Genomic DNA, 27,488 nt, shown 5'->3' on the forward strand with positions numbered 1-27,488 from the left:
TTTTGCCCATAGCAACCAATCACGTATTAGCTTTCACTTTATCGGAGCTTGTTAAAATATATAATTTGAGCTGTGATTGGTTGTTATGGGCTAAACAGACAGATTGATAAATCGGATTTAATAAAAAAGTCTAAATCTCCGACTGTATATTCAGACTAGGCAGTCGAAAAAAATATATAAATAAATCCTCCCCAATATATATAGTAAATGACATTAATGGCCAAACCTCTCATCGTGTTCTACAGACTGAAGCTACAAATAAGTAGGATTGCATACATTCCCTATACAGCCACGAATAATGCAATACAAATACAGCCCAAATGAAATAGTGTGCAGGAAGTCAAAGACTGATGAAACAGAGCGGACTCCGTTACACAAACAGTAGGATAACACAAGATTAACATTCCATGCAGATGAGAGGATTCCCAACTCAGCCTCATGATGCAATTGCTGAAATCGCTTTACCCATTATTTTAGGTTCAGGATAAAAGGCATACAGTAAATATATCATGAATAATCTTCTATAGCACAGGAATCATGGGAAACACAAAGGCCATGGCTTATTTCTTTAGAAAGGGAAAGCAATTTTACAATGTGTGCTATTTTTCAGCAACTTTCGTTATTCACCCAAGTTTCAGCTCTCTAGAATTTCTGTGCATTTACTTGTACGTGTACAGTTATTTAATTTTAAAGGGGTACTCCGGTGGAAAACTTTTTTTTTTTTTTTTTTTTTTTTTTAAATCAACTGGTGTCAGAAAGTTAAACAGATTTGTAAATGACTTCTATTAAAAAATCTTTACCCTTCCAGTTCTTATTAGCAGCTGAATGCTACAGAGATAATTTACTTTTTGAATTTCTTTTTTTGTCTTTTCCACAGTGCTCTCTGCTGACACCTGCTGCCAGTATCAGGAACTGTCCAGAGAAGGAGAAAATCCCCATTGCAAACCTATGCTGCTCTGGACAGTTCCTGATACGGGCAGCAGGAGTCGACAGAGAGCACTGTGGAAAAGACAAAAAAGAAATTCAAAAAGTATAGAATTTCCTCTGTAGCATACAACTGCTAAAAAGTACTGGAAGGGTAAAGATTTTTTAATAGAAGTCATTTACAAATCTGTTTAACTTTCTGGTACCAGTTGATTTAAAAAAAAAAAAAAAAGTTTACCACTGGAGTTTCCCTTTAATACATGACAAAGACAAGACATGGCTCTGTCTACACTGACACCGTTTCATTTCACTGACGTTCTGATGCCTTGACTGTATGTAGTCAGCAGCACTGTTGTGACCTACAGCAGGGGTCTTAAACTGGCAGCCCTCCAGATGTTGCAAAACTTCAACTCCCAGCATGCCTGGACAGCCATTTACTGCAGCTTATGGCTGTTGGGAATGCTGGGAGTTGAAGTTATACAACATCTGAAGAGCCACCAAATTGAGACCCCTGACTTGTATACAGTGCCTTGCAAAAGTATTCACCCCCTTGACTTCTTTCGGATTTTGGTACATTACAGCCTTAGGTTCAAAGTTTTGAATTTTATGTGATGGATCAGAACACAATAGTCTAAGTTTGTGAAGTGAAATGAGAAAAATATATAAATAAAACTATTGTTTAGAAATAGAAAACAGAAAATTGGCATGTGCGTATGTATTTCCCCCCCCCCCCCCTTTATTAGGAAGCCCATAAAAAGCTCTGGTGCAACAAATTACCTTCAGAAGTCGCATAATTAGTGAAATGATGTCCACCTGTGTGCAATCTAAGTGTCACATGATCTGTCATTACATATACACAACTTTTTTGAAAGGCTTCCAGAGGCTGCAACACCTAGGCAAGAGGCATCAGTAACCAAACACTGCCATGAAGACCAAGGAACTCTCCAAACAAGGGACAATGTTGTTGAGAAGTACAAGTCAGGGTTATAAAAAAAATATCCAAATCTTTGATGATCCCCAGGAGAACCATCAAATCTATCATAACCAAATGGAAAGAACATGGCACAACAGCAAACCTGCCAAGAGACAGTCGCCCACTGAAACTCACGGACTGGGCAAGAAGGGCATTAATTAGAGAGGCAGCACAGAGACCTAAGGTAACCCTGGAGGAGCTGCAGAGTTCCACAGCAGAGACTGGATTATCTGTACATAGGACGACAATAAGCCATACGCTACATAGAGTTGAGCTTTATGGCAGAGGGGCCAGAAGAAAGCCATTACTTTCAGCTAAAAACAAAAAGGCACATTGTTTGCAAAAAGGCATGTGGGAGACTCCCAAAATGTATGGAGGAAGGAGGTCTGGTCTGATGAAAGGAAAACAGAACTTTTCAGCCATCAAAGATTCGGCAATCTCTGGCTCTGCCACAGAGGGCGTGTCGACCGCACCGTCGTGCTGTGGTCGAAAAAGCTTTTTTCATGCAGGGAGCTGGGGATCCATTCGGCAGATCAAGGGGGCCCCAGCGGTCTGACCCCCTGCGATCTAACACTTATCCCCTATCCTTATTATAGGGGGTAAGTTGTACATCCCGGAGTTCTCCTTTAACATGATGGAATATATATTCAGCATATAAGAAGGTTGAGTTCTTCATCATTCGGTGTTCAGTCAGAAGCTTTAGTAGACTGCTGAGATTAGAATCTACTGTGATTGATGTCTGTATATTTTGAGTAGTCACCTCCTTCTGATAAGATAAAGGTGTTGCGTAGACAACATCAGAGACCAGAAATGGACTCTTTGTTTATCTATCTATTGTAGGTTTCTCCTTTGAAATTTGGGCTTCAAAAGATTTTCTCTAGCTAGGTAACACTTTCAATGCCTGAGGGTAAAATGTGGTTAATGTTGAAGCTCAGTATATCATAAACTGGTGTTTAACCATTATACAGGTGCACCAGTATCATTTACTATCAACAACAATGAAAGTGAACGTCTGCATGAGTGATCCAGCAATGTGTAAAGGTCTCTCTATGAAAGGTCCCATCCCTGGGTCTTCAAAAATGTTTGCGTAGTCTTCTAATCAACATACAAAATACATAGTAATTCCCATTCCTACGCTCAATGTGTAACGTAAAAGCAGTGCCTGAGGTCTGGTTATTAAGACATATCTACTACTGCTTTATGCCGATGGGATGCTTTCTTTTTATTGTACTTTATTTTTAAAGTGTAGACAACAACAGGGATTATTATTGAACCAAAATGAAAAACAGCAGCCCAGACTGATGAATGCTGTTAAAAGAAATCAGATTATACTAGTTAAACCTAATGAAATATGTCCAATGTAATAAAATGTCATCATGCAGTACAGTCAAGACACAGTAGCCCAATGAAATGATTTCTGAGGCCGCAGACAGCCTCTGGCAAACTATGGTTGGCTGAACAGAGATTTCTGGCAAACAGCATAGGAAAATAATACTACATTCTTCACGGTTTCAATACTGACTCATTTGTATAACACGTGTGCCAAACTGCCTATCCAAAATTGTTAAAGGGAAGGAGAATGTAAATAATTTGGTATATACAACACACAAGAACACTCAAATAAAACAGAAGAAAACTGCCAACTACAGGCCACAAGAAGACAGGGCAGAGCCCAATTCGTAAGTATAATTGCTTTAGGGTACGTTCACACCTACGCAGATTTGATGCGCAGATTTCAATGTAAACTAAATGAGTGAGCACAGCTTCTAATCTGTAGTTACAAAGCCTGCGCATCAAATCTGCGCAGGATCATTTCATGTATGTGTGAACGTACCCTTAATAAGAAATGGGGTTGATTTTTCCATGTGTTTTACAATTATATATATAATTATAGGCACAAGCAATTTTGTTGGAAGGAACATTCTAATTTTGCTATTAAAAAGGTTAATATAAGTACTTCCAGGACTCAAATGTTCTAATAACAGTCAAATCCTGAGAGTGAGAGCTGACTTTATGGTACAAGCAGAGATAAGGAGATAGGGATAGGCTTCCAACGTTTAGCAGATCTGTGTGTCCAGTCGTTGGGCTTTGTGCATTTACAGCAGCTGCTGACACAGGTCTGACAATGTGAACAAAGCTTTAGTTGTACTAACTAACACAAGCTAGAGGGCACTGCTGTAGAGAAAGACCAATTATGTCAGCATGTACTGTGGAGGCTAGCGTTCTGTCACTGTGGCAACGCGGAGTCCTGATGCCTGTGGGTCCGGAGGTGCTGGGAACCAAGAAACCCGAAGTCACTCAATAGCATACATAGAAAGACAAAAAGGTATAGGCACTCACTGCGAGGAAACAGCAGACCGACTTCTATGGCATCTCTGACAGATCCGACTTCAGGCTGACAGCAGGGGGCTCAGAGTGGAGGCGACTGCCGGCAAAGTTTCGCGCAGATCGCGCTTCTTCCGGCCTCATACGAGGCCGGAAGAAGCGCGATCTGCGCGAAACTTTGCCGGCAGTCGCCTCCACTTTGAGCGCCCTGCTGTCAGCCTGAAGTCGGATCTGTCCGAGCAGGCCCGTCGCTACAGGACAGGCAAACCAAGTGATTGCTTGGGGCCCTGAGCAGAGCCGGTGCTTGCCCGTCCTGTAGCAACGGGGCAATTCCCCCCATCACTATTAAGGACATCCCTGTGTCCCGAAAAATCATTTCGGGACACAAGGATGCCCCGGTTATCTGTATGCCGCCGCCGGCCCTGCGTTAACTTTAAAAACGGAGGGGTCGACGGGAAGTAGCGCACGCAGGGACGTCACTGATGTGCCGTGCGTGCGCCCATGGCAACAGAGCGGAGCGGTGAGGACGACGAGCGCGCATGGTAGGTTAGTGACCAGAGGGCAGCGGCACGTCATCTTCAGTATTCCGACCACCGCAACGGGGTCACGATCATAGGCTATCGGCCATAGCAGTAGATCATGACCCCGGAGTGGTGGTCGGAATACTGTAGTGGGGCAGTAAATAGGCATACAGCCTCCAGCCATAAACTGTATATGGCTGAAGGCTGTATGTCTGTGGGGGGAACATACTGCACCTAATGTGGGGGAACTATATACTGCACCTAATGCCTAATGTGGGGGGAACTCTGCCGCACCTAATGTGGGGGGAACTCTGCCGCACCTAATGTGGGGGGAACTCTGCCGCACCTAATGTGGGGGGAACTCTGCCGCACCTAATGGGGGGGGGAACTCTGCCGCACCTAATGGGGGGGGGAACTCTGCCGCACCTAATGTGGGGGGGGAACTCTGCCGCACCTAATGTGGGGGGAACTCTGCTGCACCTAATGTGGGGGGAACTCTGCCGCACCTAATGTGGGGGGAACTCTGCCGCACCTAATGTGGGGGCCTCGTATCGACGTTCGCTCACGTTGCACTCCCAGAATTCAAGGGCCGGCGTTACAACGTCCTGATGCCAGCCCTAGAACGTGATGCGCGTGAACATCAGGGGGGGGGGGGCCTTTATGTCCATTTTGCTTGGGGCCCCCAAATTCCTTCTAACGGCCCTGTGTCCGAGATGCCATAGAAGTCGGTCTGCTGTTTCCTCGCGGTGAGTGCCAGTACCTTTTTGTCTTTCTGTGTATGCTATTGAAAGCTTTAGTTGTAGTCTCGGAGCTTAGACCTGAGGGAGTAACTTTTCACAGTACTTCAGACAACACTAAGTTTCTCCATGACATTCTGTTTACAAGTGGCTTGTTGAAGGATAAGGAGGATAGCATGTGATCTGGAGTTTGCCTAGGCTGGTGCCCAAGCATCCCTAGGAGCTTGAGTTTTGGTTTGGCACATCCAATTCAGACTACTAGAAAAAACTTCAAAAAGAGCACTGTGCAGAACAGTACTCATGACAGACATGCATGGAAGTCACATAAAAAATATACACGCAAGTCACATAAACAAATGTATGAAATATGTGGTGTCAGCACAGCCTAGGCATCTTACTGCAGTTCTTACAAGTTATTTGATGTTATCCCAGCCAGTAGACCCAGACAAACAGAAGTGCGCAGGTTTAGAAGTTGTAAAAGGGACATACATTGCAGTGTTTCACTGACTGGTGGGATGCAATCTCCTTTAAAGGGGTATTCCAGGAATTTTATTTTAATATGCTACAGGGGCTGTAAAGTTAGTGTAGTTCATAATATAGTGTCTGTACCTGTGTGTGACGGTGGTCTTGCAATTCTGTGATTTACGCCTCATTATTTATTTTTAACAGCATACAAAATGAGTGTCATCTTTGAGCGTCAACATTTTCCTAGGTTGCACTACAGTGGAAATTCTTTTCCGTTTGAAACACAGAGCTGTCTGCTGAATCACGAGCACAGTGCTCTCTGCTGACATCTCTGTCCATTTTTAGGAACTGTCCAGGGTAAAAGGAAATCCCCATAGCAAACATATGCTGTTCTGGACAGTTCATAAAATGGACAGAGATGTCAGCAGAGAGCACTGTGCTCGTGATGTCAGCAGACTGTTCTGTGTTTCAAAAAGAAAAGAATTTCCGCTGTAGTATTCAGCAGCTAATACGTACAGGAAGGATTAAGATTTTTTAATAGAAGTAATTTACAAATCTGTTTAACTTTCTGGCACCAGTTGATTTAAAAATAAAAAAAAAAATAAAAAAAAGTTTTTCCCCGGAGTACCCCTTTAACTCAGTTTGCTGGTGAACAATGAGCCAGCCCCCCCCCCCCACCCCGTCTCTTACACAAAGCACTTACAAACTAGATCACTGAGATGCTACACTTCTTAAAGGAGTTTTCCAGGCCCTAACACTATTTCCCCTATGTTTTTGTAACTTGCCCCTATGACTTACTATTCCAAATACAATGCAACCGAGCTCTCTAAGCTATATAGTTAGCTTTTTGCAAGCATTGATCTTTTTTTTTTTTTTACAGTATTTATCATCATCAGTTTTAATAAAGTAACAATACAATGCAAACAAGAATACCTCCTGCCCCCTCCCACCGCCCTACACAGGAGTACTTGAGCAGCACATCACCACCCACAAAATAAGCAGACAAGGAGAACCACCCCGGCTGCCTTGGACACACGCAACAAAGACATAAACAGCACATACACTCACACTCATTCCACACGTTCCCGGAATATCCCCCCTTCCATGCCGGCTATAGAGACAACCAACCTACCCAGGAGAATCAACTTGTTCCGGAGGGACAATCGACTCCCCTATAAAGAGCCAGGGCATCCAGATTTTATCGTGCAAGCATTGATCTTTTTTTTTTTTAAGTCAACTGGTACCAGAAAGTTACACCAATTTGTAAATTACTTATATTTAAAAAAAATCTTAAGCCTTCCAGTACTTATCAGCTGCTGAATACTACAGAGAAAGTTGTGTAGTTCTTTCCAGTCTGACCAAAGTGCTCTCTGCTGACACCTCTGTCCATGACAGGATTTTTCCAGAGCATGAGTAAATCCCATTGCAAACCTCTTTTGCTCTGGACAGTTCCTGACACGGACAGAGGTGTCAGCAGAGAGCACTATGGTCAGACCGGAAAGAACTACACAACTTCCTCTGTCGTATACAGCAGCTGATAAGTACTGGATGGATTAAGATTTTTAAATAGAAGTAATTTATAAATCTATTTAACTTTCTGACAACAGTTTATTTATTTATTTATTTTTTTTGCACCTGCGTACCACTTTAAACTCATTGCCCTTTCCTGTTCTCTACTGTCTAAAAAAGCTGAAACCAGGAGTTTGTTTGGGGGGGGGGGGGACTGGAGAAAAGAAAGAGATCCTTGTTTATAAACCAGGCATGACTCAGGTTAATAACTATTACTTTAAGCAACATGAAAAGAAAAGGCCTTGTGCATTCAGCTGAAGCAAGATCTCTCTAGCCCACTTTACCTGAAATAGATAAACTAGAGCAGACAAGGGCAAGCAGGAAATACAGTCATGGCCGTAAATGTTGGCACCCATTAAATTTTCAAGAAAATGAAGTATTTCTCCCAGAAAAGGACTGCAGTAACACATGTTTTGCTATACACATGTTTATTCCCTTTGTGTGTATTGGAACTAAACCAAAAAAGGGAGGAAAAAAGCAAATTGGACATAATGTCACACCAAACTCCAAAAATGATCTGGACAAAATTATTGGCACCCTTTCAAAATTGTGTAAAAATAAGATGGTTTCAAGCATGTGATGCTCCTCTAAACTCACCAGGGGCAAGTAGCAGGTGCGGGCAATATAAAAATCACACCTGAAAGCAGATAAAAAGGAGAGAAGTTCACTTAGTCTTTGCATTGTGTGTCTGTGTGCCACACTAAACATGGACAACAGAAAGAGGAGAAGAGAACTGTGAGGACTTGAGAACCAAAATTCTGGAAAAATATCAACAATCTCAAGGTTACAAGTCCGTCTCCAGAGATCTAAATTTGCCTTTGTTCACAGTGCGCAACATTATCAAGAAGTTTGCAACCCATGGCTATGTAGCTAATCTCCCCGAGCGTGGATGGAAGAGAAAAATTGATGAAAGGTGTCAAGGTAGGATAGTCCAGATCGTGAATAAGCAGCCCCAAACAAGTTCCAAAGATATTCAAGCTGTTCCACAGGCTCAGGGACATTTTAATGAAATGAAACACTATGGCAGGAGACCCAGGAGGACCCCACTGAAACATAAGAGACTACATTTTGTCAAAATGAACGTAAGTCAAAATCCTTCTGGGAAAAAATCTTATGGACAGATGAGATCAAGATAGAGCTTTTTGGTAAAGCACATCATTCTACTGTTTACCCAAAACGAGGCCTACAAAGAAAAGAACACAGTACCTACAGTGAAATATGGTGGAGGTTCAATGATGTTTGGGGGTTGTTTTGCTGCCTCTGGCACTGGGTGCCTTGAATGTGTGCCAGGCATAATGAAATCTGAGGATTACCAACGGATTTTGGGTCGCACTGTACAGCTCAGTGTCAGAAAGCTGGGTTTATATCCGAGATCTTGGGTCTTCCAGCAGGACAATGACCCCAAACATATGTCACAAAGCACCCAGAAATGGATGGCAACAAAGCGCTGGAGAGTTCTGAAGTGGCCAGCAATGAGTCCAGATCTAAATCCCATTGAACACCTGTGAAGAGATCTTAAAATTGCTGTTGGGAAAAGGCGCCCTTCCAATAAGAGAGACCTGGAGCAGTTTGCAAAGGAAGAGTGGTCCAACATTCCGGCTGAGAGGTGTAAGAAGCTTATTGATGGTCATAGGAAGCGAATTATTTCAGTTATTTTTGTGCAACTAAATATTAAGTTATGGGTGCCAATAATTTTGTCCAGCCCATTTTTGGAGTTTGGTGTGACATTATGTCCAATTAGCTTCTTTTCCTCCCTTTTTTGGTTTAGTTTTAATACACACAAAGGGAATAAACGTGTGTATAGAAAAACATGTGTTACTGCAATCCTTTTCTGTGAGAAATACTTCATTTTCTAGAATAATTTCAGGGGTGCCAACATTTACAGCCATGACTGTAGGGGCAGTAACCACTCGACTCTGCAGCCCACACACTATGAAAACAATTTATAGCTAAGAAAATCAGACTATGTACTTACATATTGGATGTGGCTTTTTTTTTTGCATGCCAATAAAGAACTGAATATAAGTGGGAGTCAGATGACCATGGGTTACAATTCTATGGCACCACTGGCTGGTGACGCTAACTAAAAGGTGACATTTTGTGACATGCCATTATCTCAGTCACAGTTTCTGCGCAGATACAATGTGCCGCAGACGTCATTTTTACTGGAGAGCTGCATATATGTGTGTGCCCCTACAGGTCTATAGTATGGACAGGTGTTAAACACTGCATATTGTTCAAGAGGGGTTCCACCAAGATCTTGGATTAAAGGGAATCTGAGCCTTCAAATCTGCTGACTGTTCTTTACAGATGATGGGAAGAGGAGTTAAAACAAACCTAAAGTTGTGGTTTTGCAGGTTGCAAGACCAAAAAAAATTCTTAAAGCATCCCAGGCACGGATATTTCAGGTGTCCAGGGGGCAGACCTCTTATTCTAATAGCCCAGAGCTCTCTGTAATAAATGCTTCCCCAGTACCACCTCCTACCCCTGGGTGACATCTTTAGTCTTCGGATTGGACACTAGAGGTGCCACACAGAGCTTTCCGGGGTGTGATAGGCTATATTGTCTAGTCAGGGGACAGTTGTCACTCAGAGCTTGTAGTAGGTTCTGGAGAAGTAGTCATTGCATTGAATTGTAATATTGGTGCCTGGGGTGCTATAGGACTTTTATTTCTGGTCAAGCAATCTGCATGACTGGTACTTTAGGTATCTTTTCCCTTCTCTTCCTGTCATCTATATGGAATGGTCATCAGTTGAGGGCTTTAAACCGTTGACAGATTTCCTTTGAAGACCAATCTTTTGGTGCCAAGTTAAATCAGCCTTGTTTGTAGTAGCCAAAAAAAGGAATGTTCTATTATACCAACTAGATCAATAAATCGATTTGCACATCAAATGGTATAGGTGACGTTCAATCATAATGACAGAAATATTCAAGTCTAATAGTTCAGACACCAGTTACCTATTTAATCCTCACTAGTGTAGCGGCAATAGACTCCTCACATCTCATCACCTAAACAGAGGCCTGATTAAGAACCTTTGGCTTAAATATTGCTAAATGTTTGCAAATAAAGGGTCTTCTCTATTACCCTGCATTTAAAACATCCACAGCATGTTAGACAACGGTTTATAAATGGGGGGATGGTAGCCAGACCACTCAATATGAACATGCATCCTGTTCTGCTTCATTGGAATGAGTACAATTTCCATGTGTTATGTGTTACCTGAAATCTTCAGACCAGGACGGCACATAAAATTGTTTTGATACAAAAATATAATGCACCATAGTAGACATGTAAACTAAGACTAGATGCAATAATGTGGCAGAGTTATCACAGTGGCTCATGCTGTATAATAAATCAGTTGCATTATTAGACTGTCTAATTATTAGACTGTGTCCCCCACAATAACTCATTGTTATAGCCTCATAGCGCGGGTGATACTGATTACGACGGTACATACTATTTCCACACCTGTGGCTCAGTTACGGCAATATTCCTTTTTTTCTCAATAGGTTAATGAGGTATCTTGGTGCACTGGGGGCGTTCCGAAGCCCTGGGTACATATTGGTGTTGGCTTGAATCTTCTTAAGAAACACTTCCTTCCCTGTGTTAAATGCTCGTATACTGCAGAATGGAGCTCCACTCTGCAGCTACACCCCTCTCTTCCACATTCGCAGAAAGAGATTTCACAGCGGAGGAGAGGGGTCTAGCTGTAGAGTGGAGCTCCCTTCCGCAGCAAAGGAGTATCACACACAGGGAAGGAAGCATTTTCTAAAAAGATTCAAGCCTATGCCACCATGCACCTGGGGCTTGGGAACGCCCTACATGACACCTCATTAACATATTAAGAAAATTAGGAATATCTCCAAAACAGGCCACGGATCAGGGAATGGTAAGTACAGTTGTCATCAGTATCACTAGCACTATAAGACTGTACCAATAGGTTAGTGATACCAATGACAGATTCCCTTCAATCTGTGCCAGAATCTTGCACAATATCATGCCCCTATTTGCTGAGGATGTCCCCTTTTCAGACACAACATAAAATTTTTTTTTTTTAAAGTGGCTTAAACTCATAATAAATGTGCTGTATGGAAGGTGGCTTAAAGGGGGTACTCCAGGGGAAAACAATTTACTTTCAATTAATTGGTCCCAGAAAGTCATACAGATTTGCAAATGACTTCTATTAAAAAAATCTTAATCCTTCCAGTACTTAGCTGCTGTTTACTACAGAGAAAGTTATTTTCTTTTAGAATTTCTTTTCTGTCTGTCCACAGTGCTCTCTGCTGGCACCTCTGTCCATGTCAGGAACTGTTCAGAGCAGGAACAAATCCCCATTGCAAACCTATCCTGCTCTGGAAAGTTCCTGACACAGACAGAGGTGTCAGCAGAGAGCACTGTGGTCAGGCAGAAAAGAAATTCTAAAAGAAAAGAACTTCCTGTGGCGCATACAGCAGCTGATAATTAAGGATTAAGATTTTTTTAATAAAATTAATTTACAAAACTAGAATAAAAATTAACCACACCTCAAGAATACCACCCTAGGGTACACAGTGAATAATTTTGTTTGAGACAGATAGTTTTGAATAAAATGCAGATTTTATTAAAACAGCATTAAATCAATAAAAAACCTAAATGGTTAAAAATATCAGAGCAATGTCAATGTTATCTTAAACTGTCATTGGGCCCTAATGACAGAATTAGAAAATGTATGTATAGCAACCACCTAATATAGGATATTCTGTAGATATTAACAGTAAATGCAATTTTTCAACGGCATATAGCAATAATCCGGAATTGACTATTAGTCCGGCACTTGTGATGGAAAAAGGCTAATAGTCAATTCCGGATTATTGCTATATGCCGTTGAAAAATTGCATTTACTTTTAATATCTACAGAATATCCTATATTAGGTGGTTGCTATACATACCGTATATACTCGAGTATAAGCCGACCCGAGTATAAGCCGAGACCCCTAATTTCAACCCAAAATCCCAGGAAAAGTTATTGACTCGAGTATAAGCCTAGGGTGGGAAATACCTCATCCCCCCCTGTCATCATCCAGACCCGTCATTAACATCCTCATCATCATCATCATCCCCTTGTCATCATCCCACACATCCCCCCTTCATCATCCCCTTATCATCCCACACATCCCCCCTTCATCATCCCCTTATCATCCCACACATCCCCCCTTCATCATCCCCTTATCATCCCGCACATCCCCCCTTCATCATCCCCTTATCATCCCACACATCCCCCCTTCATCATCCCCTTGTAATCATCCCACACCCCCCCCCTTCATCATCCCCACCCCCCTTCATCATCCCCACACCCCCCCCCCCCCCCCTTCATCATCCTCTTCTCATCATTCGCCCTCAGTGGTCTTCAACCTGCGGACCTCCAGAGGTTTCAAAACTACAACTCCCAGCAAGCCCGGGCAGCCATCGGCTGTCCGGGCTTGCTGGGAGTTGCAGTTTTGAAACCTCCGGAGGTCCGCAAGTTGAAGACCACTGCGGCCTTCAACATCATCCAGCCCCCTCTCACCCCCTTTAGTTCTGAGTACTCACCTCCGCTCGGCGCTGGTCCGGTCCTGCAGGGCTGTCCGGTGAGGAGGTGGTCCGGTGAGGAGGTGGTCCGGTGAGGAGGTGGTCCGGGCTGCTATCTTCACTGGGGGCGCCTCTTCTCCGCGCTTCCGGCCCGGAATAGAGGCGTTGCCTTGACAATGACGCAGAATTACGTTGGCAATGAACGCACCTCTGCGTCGTTGTCACGGCAACGTGACTATTCTGAGGCCGGGCCCGAAGCGCTTAGAAGAGGCCTCCCCGGTGAAGATAGCAGCCCGGAACCACTATCCCACCGGACCACCTCCTCACCGGACAGTCCTGCAGGACCGGACCAGCGCCGAGCGGAGGTGAGTACTCAGAACTAAAGGGGGTGAGAGGGGGCTGGATGTTGTTGAAGGCCGCAGTGGTCTTCAACCTGCGGACCTCCGGAGGTTTCAAAACTACAACTCCCAGCAAGCCCGGACAGCCGATGGCTGCCCGGGCTTGCTGGGAGTTGTAGTTTTGAAACCTCTGGAGGTCCGCAGGTTGAAGACCACTGCGGGTGGGGGAGTTCACTCGAGTATAAGCCGAGGGGGGTGTTTTCAGCACGAAAAATCGTGCTGAAAAACTCGGCTTATACTCGAGTATATACGGTACATTTTCTAATTCTGTCATTAGGGACCAATGAAAGTTTAAGATAACATTGACATTGCTCTGATATTTTTAACCATTTAGGTTTTTCATTGATTTAATGCCGTTTTAATAAAAATCTGCATTTTATTCAAAACTATCTGTCTCAAACAATTATTCACTGTGTACCCTAGGGTGGTATTCTTGAGGTGTGGTTAATTTTTGTTCTAGTTTTTACCTATTTGGATTGGTGGGGATCAATCCTTTAACCACAATAACCTCAAATACCTGGTTGTGAGCTGCACACATTTTTTCTTTTTAATTTACAAATCTGTTTAACTTTCTGGCACCAGTTGATTTAAAAAGAAATGTTTTCCACCGAAGTACCCCTTAAATATTGTGCTGTCACACAAAATTTTTATTACATTTTTTTGCACAAATCATACCAGAATTTAAGCACCTTTGCAAATGTGCTCCAATGTGTATAAAGTAAAAGCAAACTTTTACAGAGGCAATTCAGAAACAAAAGTGGTCAAGTTCAAGGCGTAAAGCTTTGGTTTACTTTAATTTTCCAACTAATATCTAAACTAACAACGAATGGACAGCTTTCGTTAAGTAAAAACGCTGTCCGCGAATATATAGAAGGATTTACATAAGCTCAACTTGAACTAACCATACACATTATAATGCTGGGCGGTATGACCAAAAATGTATATCACGGTATTTTTCTAAATTATGGTGGTTCCACAGTATTTAAAGGAAAACTGTCAGCTTGCTCCTCCCACACTAACCAGTGGTACTGGCTGGTAGTGTGGGGGACGCTGATCAGTTTGATGCTTACCGTGCCCGAACCCGCATCGGCGTCCGGCCGCAATCTTCTATTTTCAGTATATGGTAATGATAGGATAGGAGCAGCCAACCATCTAATGTGTACTGTGGCCTACTGACTGTCCCCAGGATGGCAAAGGTGTCAGTACACAGTATGCTTGGCCTTGAAGGATGGGTTAGCGTTTAGGATAGAGGTCAGGGGAGGCAGCTTGTATCTTATGTATATGGCCAGCCTAAGTCAGTGTGCCACTATATGCTAATATGCTCATTAAAATACATTATACCATACATGTCTTTATACATCTACGGATATACAGTTATCAGCTTGTCACACATTTAGAGATATTTTTCCAAAAATATGAACACATCCACTTCCTGTTTTTGATGTCTGGGAGTTTTTTCCAATGGAAAAATGAAGCAGCAATGCGAGACTGATTGTGGTAAACTGTAACCATCTGTGTGCCATTTGCTAAAATACAGTTTAATGGGATACAGCAAAAAATTATCAGCCTTCGACTGGAATAGAAGTGCAACACAAGCTTTCCAATACAGCACAAGATTTTATTGTATATTGGGAGGCAGTTAGCTTCATGGTGTGAATGTATTATTATGCTTCCTTTGCGCTGATTTTATGGTTTTTTTTTCTGGCTTGTTTAAAAAAGCACCACGTTTTTTAAAGTGTGTTTTTTACAAGCTTTTTTTGTGGCTTTTGATATTTTAATGTTTTTTAATGTATTTTAAAGTGAATGTTTTCATTGACTTTAAAATACGAGGAGGGTTACATGAAAATAAAAAGGCATTACATTCTGAAACTCAAAGAGATTATACCCTTGGGGGTGTGATATCCAAGCATTAAAGTAGAGAATAATACTGGGAATATAATTCAAAGGTTTGTATTTGACAACCTAGCTGTCCAGTTGTAGGCTCAATTTGAACATTTAGGTAATTTGGATTAGTATGTCAGACTACACTCCCACTCTCTACCATCTCTTATGGTCCTATTAAACAGGCTGATGCGCAATTTATATGAGTGATGACATTATAGAATGGCACTTATTTACCCCACTAAGTGCCATTGTGCTCCGGTAAAGGGAGCTCCGTCAGTCATTCCGTCGGAAGGATAGTGCATGTCCTAATTTTTTTTCTCTCTGCTCAACTCCTATATAATATCGGACACCCATCAGACTCCAGTCAAGTTAATGGGATCCATCAGGACCCGGCGGTGTCAGTTGTACTCCAACCCATTTAGGGTTCATTAGGCGCAAAGAGAAAAAAGAAGAAAGAAAAAAAAAAAAAAGAGTCAAATTGACAGTGAACAGGTCAGTGCCGAATGGTCGTTTAGCCTTAGAAAGAACTCCTTAACTTCTTTGGACAATTAACACTATCCACTCCATGCAGAAAAGAAGCAAGTTTTTTAAGTAAGAGATGGATTGTAGGTGGCAAGCTGAAAATCCAGCAGTGCTAGAATAGATTTGCATGTTGCTGTAGATATGTAGAACAGTATTTTTTCTTTTTAATCAAAATGTGTGCACAAATTTTAACTCGTTTAGGGTTGAAAACCGTTTACGGTTTTAAAAAAAATTATGTCTGGTTGCATCCGTTTTTAAGAAAAAAAGTATACATTTTTAACTTTTCACTCCATTATGAATAAAGTTTCACTTGTTTGATTGAAATTCCAAGAAAAAAAAAACTTTTGGTGTCAAAAACCATTTGGTGCAAACTGGATGGAACCGTACGCACATACGGTTCTGTACGGTTCCCATTGACTCCCATTTTTTTTTAAAAAAACGTATACGGTTTCCATACGGTTTTTCTCCCGGCCCAAAAACAGTGGTAGGCTACGGTTTTGGGTACGAGAAAAAAAACAGACAAAACCGTACAAGATGCAAAACAGACACAACCTGATGCCTAGTTTGGCATACCGTTTTCAATGGAGAGTCAATGCATACGGTTTTTAATACCGTTCCGTATGGTTTTCACATTGAAAACTTATAGGGGAACGGTTTAGCAAAAACGTGGTGTGAACCCAGCCTAACACAGGAGAGGTTCACATTAAAAGCACTTTGAAGACCAAACAGAATCTAGTAATTAATGGGTTAAAGAAACAGGTTACTCATAATGTGATCATCTATTAAGACCACAGAACACCAATCATTAACAAATTCCTTTTAGATTGGTATCTATGTGCGGTCAGCAAGGCATCAGCTTTCTGGTTACTGAACCATGCTCTAGGTTGCTGCACCGGTAAATACCTGCATTAACAATAACCATTGTATGTTTCACAAGTATACCAGCTTTGCAAAATAGAACATTTTGTTCTTTGTGTGAAAAAGAGAATACTAGATGCCATCTAATAACGTAGTAAGTATTGCACAGATAAAAGAATATGCTGACAACTATAAACAATGACTATTCACAGAAAATATTACCGAGGCAGCAAAAGTCAAGGAACTTCACTTCCTAAAGAACAGAGCCCAACTTCATTTCTACACGTCCCCTGGCAATGTCTGGAATGTATTTTCGGAATTCTTTTCTAAAGAGGGTCTTTGTTTGCTAGTGAACAATATCAATGTGTTGAGCAAGTTACCTTTTCAATGTCTGCCAGCGATGACAGTGACTTGGTCTGCAGCACCTCGGGCGCTGTGAAGGCGCGCAGGTCCTGATTAGAAACATTTTCATCTGTGAAGGTTATGCTTCCGGAGGGCAGCAGGAGCAGAGACCAGGGAGAGATGATGAAGCTGAGACTTGCAGGGTCCGCTACACGAAAGAAACAATAATGTTAACAAAATTATTCTATAGTTGATGTAATGATAGTATAAAAAAAAAGAATGCTGCAAGTACAAAGAAGGATCCATTAAAAATACTGTAAAAACACATCTATAACTTCTTTACCAAAACACCATAAGTGAGACGTGCATTCCATATCAGGCCCGTAAGTTAATTGCACAGCACTGGTTGAGAGCCTCCACTCCTACTATATCTGAGCTGATTACTAAATTAAACCATATCATTAGACTGGAGAAAGGGGGGTATTGCAAACAGAAAGCCATGCGTAAATTTGAACTCATCTGGGGCCCTTGGATTGATACCCCAGGGTTACCATCTACGTATTTACGGAGGACCCCCATGGAGGTGCTACTGGGGGATCTGAGGGGTCTGCACATTAAATGTACTCTGTTGTCTTGCTCGTACTTTTTCTGTTCCTGGTGTCTTATTGTTTTCTGTCTGATCTGGTGTATTGTGTCCTGTAGTTTTATTCTTTTATGTGGGTTACTCCATTGTCAGTACTTTCCTGCAATGCCCTTATGCGTTTCCACATATTGATCACCTTTATGCAATATGGTTGTACGATATAATCTCTTTCTGTTGTGCCCAAGGCTGTATTACTTTACTTTCCGCTATGTTGCCTTAGATCCAATGGGAGGGTCAGACACGCGACTTGGGGGTTGGGGGGCGGGAGGGAAGCTTGTTTTTTTTTTTTGGGGGGGGGGGGGTTGTATTTGCATGTTGTTTGTTTTATGCAAAACTGTTTAATGAAAAATTTCTGATTTAAAAAAACAATAAGTGAGATGTGCAATGCTCTGGCTTATTCAAAGGCCCCAAGCAGATTAAATGGCCCCCAACCCCTCTTTTACCTAAAGTTTAATGGCCAGCATTAGGAAGGTGATGACGGCTATTTCGGACAAGTGTCGCAAAAACACTGCGCACGGTCCCCTCAGACATTTATCTCCCTACAGAACGAAGCGCTAGGCTTGTTGATATCAGTCATGCCTACCCTTACTGCCCCCCATTAACAGCTGTGGGAAAATCTGTCAACCTGGCTTTATAACACACACATTAGTTTATCAGCAAAATCAATAGACATTTCTTATGTGTAAAGGCCAGCCTCAAGACGTAATGTCTCAGCTAATAAAAAAGTACACGGAACAGAACTTACAAAACCACAATAGCAGGTTAGAAGAACAATGAAATCTCACATCCATCCTAAAAGTTCTAGATAGCTGTTGACTAAACATGCTATTCCTTCCGATTCCCCAATAGTATACATGCATATATGGCAGGGCATGCATATGTTGTAATGGGGTGAGGGGAATCAGTAGCTTCCAAACTCCTCTGTGGATTATCTCTCATGGGAACAAAGTACCGTGCATGCTGAAATATTTTCCCGATGACAGATGGCAAGACAATGGATTGTCAGGTAGCCCTGACGGGAATGTGATCAAATTAATCTTTTTAGTCTAAGTTCTTGTTTTTCTCATTCCCTCTAATTTATAGGATATGTTTATTCCAAGAATATACTGTAAAATGGGACCCTCCAAACAATCTTGCCAGCAAGCAAATAGACCCAAACAGGCAGGTGCCTTAGTTCAGTAGTCTTAGGTAGCATGTGGTATAACATGCCCTTCACATCAGGTTCTTTACATAAACTTCTGAGCTTCTCACCCAAACATGGTACGTTCAGTCTCAAAGTCAGTCTTTTTGGTGCAGTGTATCAGTATTTAACATACCACAGACCAGTGGATTTGTTTCAGAACAACTTCTCTCTGCTGCACTTTGGCAGTGCTCATACACCTGTGAGATCAGGTTCAGGACTGTAAGGCCATGTTCACACAGCGGCATTTATGCGGAATGTCCACCTGAAAATTTTCTGGCAGACATTGCGCAAACAGCAGACACCAGCAGAAGATGTCAGTGATAGGACCGCTCAGAAATGTGTCATTTCCATATACAGCAATGCATTTCTGCTGAAGAAATTCAGATGTGTGCATGGTGCAGTAGAATTGCACTGAAACCAATGGGACTCAATCAATGCAACGGAATTTGAGTGGAATTTTTCTGCTGGATTCTGCTCGGAAATTCCATCATGCGAATATGGCCAAACACACCACCAGAACTGGAGTATGGGAGTGACTATGTCCAGAACCTTCACTCACTCCCAAAAACCAGAATGAAACTCCAGTCTTATGTCAAGAAGCCTTTGTGATACATACCTCCACCATTTTACAAGCTACCAGCCAATTTTGCCTGTTTTTGTATGCGACTGGTATAACTCACCACAAATGTCAACAAACTGCTACATCCTTTTTCTTTATACTGAACACTGCATATACACGATTAACCTAACCTCAACTTTGCAATGACTTAGCAAGTCTGGCATCTAAGCCTGTGAAAAAAAATTCTAAAATTATACTGTGTTTCTGGATGTGTGGTTTGTCTCCTCTTCTGGTTTGTTTTTCATCTGAAGTCAACCATGATACAACACTATTTCTGTGAATATAAATAACTAGTGTTATCTAAGGCTTCTTTCACACTATGAAGTTCACCCGTTATTAAACGTCTGTTTTCTGTGTAAAATCGGAGGTTTAATAACAGATGAAATAACGGGTGCTAACGGCTGAATAAATATTCATCCGCTAATCCCTCATGTATGGCCAAACACCTCTGCCTACAGACTCCCACAGCCGGGACTACTACTACTCCCATCATGGAACAGACTTGTTTCCATGATGGGAGTAGTAATTCCCTGGCTGCGGGAGTCTGCAGACAGCTGGGGAGGCTACATTAGTGTTTGTACTACTACCCCCATCATGGAACAGAGTTTGTTCCATGATGGGGGTTGTATTACAGGGGCTGAGGAATTGATCGCACCAGGTTTCATTTCTGAGACCCGATGCGATCTGAAGTTATTAAGCAGGGGAGCGGGCGGCATGGTCCGCAACCCTGCGAAGTATCAGTGTGTTTTAATTTAAATTTTTGAATCCCCAGCGGAGAGCCCTGAATGGCCGGTACCGATGAGCCAATCAGGGCTCCCAGAGGGAGATTTAAAAATGAACATTATGACTAGAAGGGCCATATGTATATTAAAAGCGCTGTGGGGGCAAGATACATAGTGCTGCAGGGGGGGGGGCAGACATATAGCCTATATATCTAGCCCCCCAGCGGCGCATTAATAAATATATACCACCCGCCGGTGCATTAAATATATACCCCTGCAGCGCAAGTATAATGTAGCCTCGGAGCGCTTCTATATACCTATGCCGCTGCAGCGCTATATGTGAAAAGCATTCTAGCAGCAGCATCGGCCGCCCGATTATAACGGGCATTAACGGGTGTATTTCCTAACGTATGTCAGCCATAGACTTCAAGGTTATAAATAACAGACGTTAATTTACACGTTTCTTGTGACGGGCAAAAAATTAGTGCATGTCACGTTATTTCTCCCATCACAAATAACGTCCGCTATTCATGACGGGCTATAACGGGTCATAATGTGTAATATAAAAACACCATAGACTTAAAAATGGGGTTGTTTAACGCACGTTTAAATTAAAATGGATTTTCAAATGGGCGTTTATAACGTGTGAACTTCTATAGTGTGAAAGGAACCTTACAGTCAACCTGTTTAAATTGGAAGTCATTTTCTTCCTATGAGACTAAACTACTAAACTGTTGACAAATTCTACTGTACTTTACCGACAATAATTTCTCCAATATGTTTATGTCAAATTTTATGGTTTAGAGAAACAAACATCAACAGATAAGACAACTTCAGTAGTCTGGAACACAATTTTTTAAATTGACCTCAACCAAAGAGTTCAATGTCAGTTGTACATTGTCACATGGCTCCTGGGATTTGTCAAGGCCTGGACTTAATGCCTAACTCACAGAATGCATTCAATAGAAGGTTTTCCAGGCTGTCAACCACATTGTATTCTCGGTCCCATAACTAAAACTATTTGAGACAGCAGATATGTAGTAGAGTTGGATTCAATCCACAGCCTACAAGCTGACAACACATATTATATAACATATCAATTTAGTCAGTGAACCCATCAAACAGACAATCTGTTCAGTATGGGGGCACCAGTCTGCAGATGTTGGGTGAAATAGATTGGGCATCATGAATTTCAACATGCCCAAGCCTTTGTTCTTATAGGAGATAAGCCCCTTCCGATGGGTGAGGCTGCAGTTTTAATATTTCTCTCCATTGAAGTAAACATGCATATTTAGGGAGTTGTGAAAAAACAGCTGTCGCCTAAGCAATTATTTGATGGACATTTATCTCCATGGACAGCTTTAGTTATGGAATGAAGACAAGTTAAATTACATACTGTGAAAATACTGCAGCATTGTTCAGCATAGAGTTGGGTCAAATGTTTGTCACCAAAACAATTGAATTGTTTGTCTGACAGCTATGGCATATATGGCCAGTTTTAGAGCTGTATTCTGGAGTTGTGTTTTTTAATCTGACTTAAAAAAAAACTATACTAACCTTCTTCACTCCTCTATAACTTCAGCGGCCACGACTGCGGCAAAGTATGTGTGTCAGCACAAGGACCTGCCAGCATAGCCAATCAGTGGCTTCAGCACTGTCCAGCATTGGTCGCCTATTGGCTGCAGGGAAGGTCTATGTGATGACACTGAAACAAGGATGTGCTTCACAGCAGAGACTGACCCTAGGACAGCAGCAATGGCGGGAGAACCAGGAGGCACAGTTAAAGAAAAAAAAAATCTATGCAATAGTCCTTTAAAGGGGTACTCCCATGGAAAACATTTTTTTTTTTTTTTCTATCAACTGGTGCCAGAAAGTTAAACAGATTTGTAAATCACTTCTATAAAAAAAAACTTAATCCTTCCAGTACCTTTTAGGGGATGTATACTAAAGAGAAATCCAAAAAAAGAAATTAATTTCCTCTGATGTCATGACCACAGTGCTCTCTGCTGACCTCTGCTGTCCATTTTAGGAACTGTCCAGAGCAGGAGAAAAAAAATCCCCATAGCAAACATATGCTGCTCTGGACAGTTCCTAAAATGGACAGCAGAGGTCAGCAGAGAGCACTGTGGTCATGACATCAGAGGAAATGCATTTCTTTTTTGGATTTCTCTTTAGTATACAGCTCCAAAAAAAGTACTGGAAGGATTAAGATTTTTTAATAGGAGTGATTTACAAATCTGTTTAACTTTCTGGCACCAGTTGGTTAAAAAAAAAAAAAAAAAAAAAGTTTGCCATGGGAGTACCCCTTTAAGAAAACCTGTTATCACATATAAAGCCCCTACAATGCCACCACAGAATTATAAAGGATGATAGAAAGTTTGTATCAATCCAAAAAGTCAGAAAAATAAAGTCATAAAGAGGTGCATGCTACCTGTGAATAGTCACATGGTAGATCCAGCCAGCTACAGTCATCTAGCAGATAAAAACAAAGCCATTACACCAAGTTTTACCGTATATGCAGAAGATACCACTGGCGCTGCCTTGCAAGCCATGACTGCATCACTGAGACTAGGACCACCCACATGGACTATTCACAGGTAGCGAATGCCACTTTATAAGAGTATTTTGCATTGATGATAAAAATTTAAATTTAAGACATTGTTATCCTTACAAACTAGTTATCAAAATGTATACTGTTCAAAATAGAGGTCGCCCCAGGCACCGCCTCAATCCTAAATATACAAAATAGGGAAATAACGCATTTCAGGGCCTTATACCCCTTCTTCAGATTACAGTGGTTAATAGGTTTCATATTTGATGAGGTTGTCTGGTGTCTGATATAGGACCACAGTGTGATATAGTTACAGATGTCCCATACTCTAGTACCAATCTCTGTGATTGGCGCTTGTTTACAGAGACTTCACAAGGTTCATTTAGTCATGTGGAACACATGGTGAGATGTGCGGCGGACGGCTGATAATGTTTAGGAAGGTCAAAATGTTGGGTTTGCACATTTGTCAGATGAACACTGGGCCCTATTACACAGGCAATATCGGCCTGCTTGGTCAATAATCACCCCATGTAATAAGATGTGATTAAAAACATACATGGGAATAGACTAACTAGTGACTAAGAGATAGGAGAGATGAAAACATATACATCTCTCACACCTTCCAGAACTGACTGACATGTAATAAAAGTAATTATACTGTAGGTAGGAAACAATTGATCAGACACTTCTCACAAAAAATATTATTGTCTGTAAAATGGCTGGTGCAGGGGATTACACATGTCATAACTCACAATGATACACTTGTCTAATGTTCACACTCCCAACATTTGTAAGGCCATTTAAAAGTTAAACTATTAACAAAGTTTCATAAACGTTTTAAAGTGTACCTGTCACCAAAAAAAAGTTTTTATATTTTGTAAATTAATGTATAAATAAGTTCCTAAATGTATGTCTTTATTAAAAATGTCTATTTATATGTTTTGTTTTTTTTCATTCGGGAAATCCCACCACAGGGGTCTCCCTACATGTCTCGGCCACTAGTCTGTTAGTGATCACGGACTCATGCCGGCCTGGCATGAGTCCGAAATCTCAGCCTGCGGCCGAAACACGTGACGAGCACTGCGCTACTCCCGCCTGTCAGACAGGCAGGAGAAAGCGCTGTGCTCAGCAGGCCAGACGGCTGCTGTTCCTGCTACATGGAACTCAGCAACCCCAAATTACAGCGCCCCACGGCACCCAACCCCCCCCCCCCCCCCCCCCGTAGTTATCAGGCGGCCCACAGCACCCGAGGGCACCGCAAGCTGACCCCCCACCTTGATTACAAGCCAGTCCGCAGCGAGGAAGAAGGGCGGAAGTGAGCCCAGGCAGGCTTCAGCTGATGTCACGCCTGCCGAGCCACTCCCCCTTCCTCTCTCACAGATGGCAGTGAATTGAGCAAGGGAAGAAGGGACTAATAAAAGGTAGGAATACAAGTTTTAGAAGAAAAAAAAAAGTAGGATTAGAGTCAGGAAGAGTCTGGGACAGATAAGAGAGGCAGGCAATTAGGGACAGATAAGTTCATGATAGGTACTCTTTAACCCCTTAAGGACCCAGCCAATTTTCAGTGTAGGACACGGCCATTTTTTGCACATCTGACCTCTGTCACTTTAAGCATTAATAACTCTGGGATGCTTTTACCTTTCATTCTGATTCCGAGACAGTTTTTTTCGTGACATATTCTAATTTATGTTAGTGGTAAAATGTTGTCCATACTTGTATCATTTCTTGGTGAAAAATTTTTTTTTTTTATAACTTTGAAGCTCTCTGCTTATAAAGGAAAATGAATATTCCAAATAAATTATATATTGATTCACATATATAATATGTCTACTTTATGTTTGCATCATAAAGTTGACATGTTTTTACTTTTGGAAGACATCAGAGGGCTTCAAAGTATAGCAGCAATTTTCCAATTTTTCACAAAATTTTCAAAATCGAAATTTTTCAGGGACCAGTTCAGTTTTGAAGTGGATTTGAAGAGCCTTCATATTAGAAATACCCCATAAATGACCCCATTATAAAAACTGCACCCCTCAAAGTATTCAAAATGACATTCAAAAGGTTTTTTAACCCTTTAGGTGTTTCACAGGAATAGCAGCAAAATGAAGGAGAAAATTCAAAATCTTCATTTTTTACACTTGCATTTTCTTGTAGACCCAATTTTTTTTATTTTTGCAAGGGATAAAAGGAGAGAAATCTTCCTAAAATGCATAACACAATTTCTTTCGAGTAAGGAAATACCTCATATGTGTATGTCAAGTGTTCGGCGGGTGCCCTAGAGGGCTCAGAAGGGAAGGAGCGACAGTGGAATTTTGGAGAGTGAGTTTTTATGAAATGGTTTTCGGGAGGCATGTCACATTTATGAATCTCCTATGGTGCCAGAACAGCAAAAAATAACCCCACATGGCATACTATTTTGGAAACTACACCCCTCCGTATCCGGTTTTGTTGCCAGACTGAAAACAGTGGTCTGTAATGGTATTTAGTACGGCAATAAAATAAATACGGTCCAAAATCTGAAAATAGCAGAAAATACTGGCAGGTAATTTGCATTCTTCTACACAAAACGTGATTAGACTCTTTAGCATGACAATGACCCTAAACACTAGGCCAAGTTGACCCTCAGATGGTTACAGCAGGAAAAGCTGAAGGTTCTATAGTGGCCATCGCAGTCTCCTGGTCTTAATATTACCAAGCCGCTTTGGTAAATTCTCAAAATGTGTGGATTATGCAAGATGACCAAAGACTTTGCGTGACCTGAAGGCATTTACCAAGACAAGTGGGCAGCTATACCACAGGGACTCAGATAACTATTACAAAAAAAAAAAAACAACAAGCTATCTTGATGCTAAAGAGGGCAATATACATTAAAAAGAACTAAAAGGTATGCAGACTTTTAAATAGTGGTCTTTTCCCAAAAAAATTATCTGTTGCCATGTTTTGATTTAGGATTACCGTATGCCATTCTATTATAACCTACAATTGAACATGAAAGAAATACAAGAAATGTGTTTTTCCTGCCCACTTATGTTTTCTTTAAAATGGTCCATATGTTACCAAGCTTTTTGGAACTGTAGGTATAGATTCATCAATCTACCTGGGACCAAAACAGTTTGGTTTTGCCATAACAACCAATCACAACTCAGCTTATTAAGATATGAAAAATAAATCTGTGCCATGGTCTAGTACCGGTCTAGAAGCAATAAAAAAAATAAAAAATAATAAATTAATATATATATATATATATATATATATATATATATATATATATATATATATATATTTTAAAGCCCCCTCCATACTTTTTTTTATACTGTGAAGAAGCAAAAAGGATATTGTGCAGGTAACCATGCAGTTAACTGTGATGAGAACAGGTTGTGATGGGTTACATCTTTTCTAACAGCACCATTGACTAGTCTAGGATATGTACACATGTTACTGTCATTAGAATAAACTGTATTGAGCACTTTGTGGCCCTTCAGAGAAGGGCTACTAGACTAGTTCGTGGATTGAGGGATAAAACCTACAAGGAACACAAACAAAAGTATGGGCAGTATGGGGCACAGCAACCTTGTAACCACAAATGCAGCAGTCAATAGAGAAAAGACAGCAGGGAAAAAAGGGAGCACAACCACAAATGTATTACATAAATGTGTATCAAACACACATATAAGCTATATCACACCCACCTAAAGACCACATTACAAGCAGGGCTACACTAAATGTCAAAGAGTACCAGACTGTGGGCTAACTGTTGTGCAGATTGGGTGACTACTATCTATTTGGTTAGTTACTCAGTCATTAACATTATATCTCTATAGGCCTGGTACTATTTGACATTTAGGATAGCCCCGTTAGTCGCTAGGAAAGTGCAATACAGCTTATGTGTGCTACAGTCATGTGTTAGTATGTTTTTGTTTCTCCCTTTGCCATGGCAGGGTTCTCCAAACTCTGGCGATATTTTGTGCAGGGCCTGGGATCAGTGAGGGATAGGGTGGAGAGAGTGGGCAAAGGCTTACAGCCCAGAGCACTTCAATGCACTTTGTTCTGACCCGGTAATAAAATAATTTTTTTTCAAGCATTGCAGCCACATTAATGATAAATACAGGTACCATTACTCTCAGTGCAACTACAGCTGTAGGGCCATATCAGCAGTTTTATGGGCAATTTCTAGATGATGCATTATTGGCTGAGACACAAGATCAGTCAGAACTATTCACCAGAAAAAGATGAATCTGCCTTTTCAGCAGAACACCCTGGCACCAATGCATTAGCTACAACTTTTTCATTACCTACAAACCAACCTCGAGGAAAATGGAAGACTGAAAACACTGCCTCATCTCAAACCATGACGAAAACATCAATACAGATGGCCTTCTCCACATCTGGGGACCAACTTATTATCAAGTAGTAGTTTCTAATGCACTGATTGTTCCTTGTATAACCAATATTGTAGAAGCACTGGTTTCTAAGAAATCATCCCTCAATACGCTCTGCGTTAGCTGTTTGTTACTACCTAAGTCTCCTTAGTTATGTCAGTTGTAGTTATATTCCTAAGAGACCAAGATTTCCAGTCCAGCAGCGCTATTTCTCAAGGAGCCTCATTTAGACCACAGTATGCAGTGGTCGCTGTTTTGTCAAATGCGAAGTCTCACGGACGGAAAAAAAAAAAGTCTAAATGACAGGCCAGGTCAAACCAGACAT

At 41.4% G+C, this 27,488-nt stretch overlaps 1 protein-coding gene across 6 annotated transcripts in view; it reads right to left on the reverse strand.

The window, feature by feature from the left end:
* Positions 1-27,488, reverse strand: part of PTPN13 (protein tyrosine phosphatase non-receptor type 13) — a 216,891-nt gene that overhangs the window by 122,599 nt on the left and 66,804 nt on the right. For all 6 annotated transcript variants that reach the window (XM_056568746.1, XM_056568744.1, XM_056568745.1 and 3 more), the window contains exon 3: positions 17,105-17,274. In XM_056568746.1, the coding sequence (XP_056424721.1) occupies positions 17,105-17,274 (170 nt within the window). The remainder of the gene's footprint in view (positions 1-17,104; positions 17,275-27,488) is intronic.

This window comes from Hyla sarda, chromosome 1 (assembly GCF_029499605.1).
Source record: "Hyla sarda isolate aHylSar1 chromosome 1, aHylSar1.hap1, whole genome shotgun sequence".
Taxonomy (NCBI): domain Eukaryota; kingdom Metazoa; phylum Chordata; class Amphibia; order Anura; family Hylidae; genus Hyla; species Hyla sarda.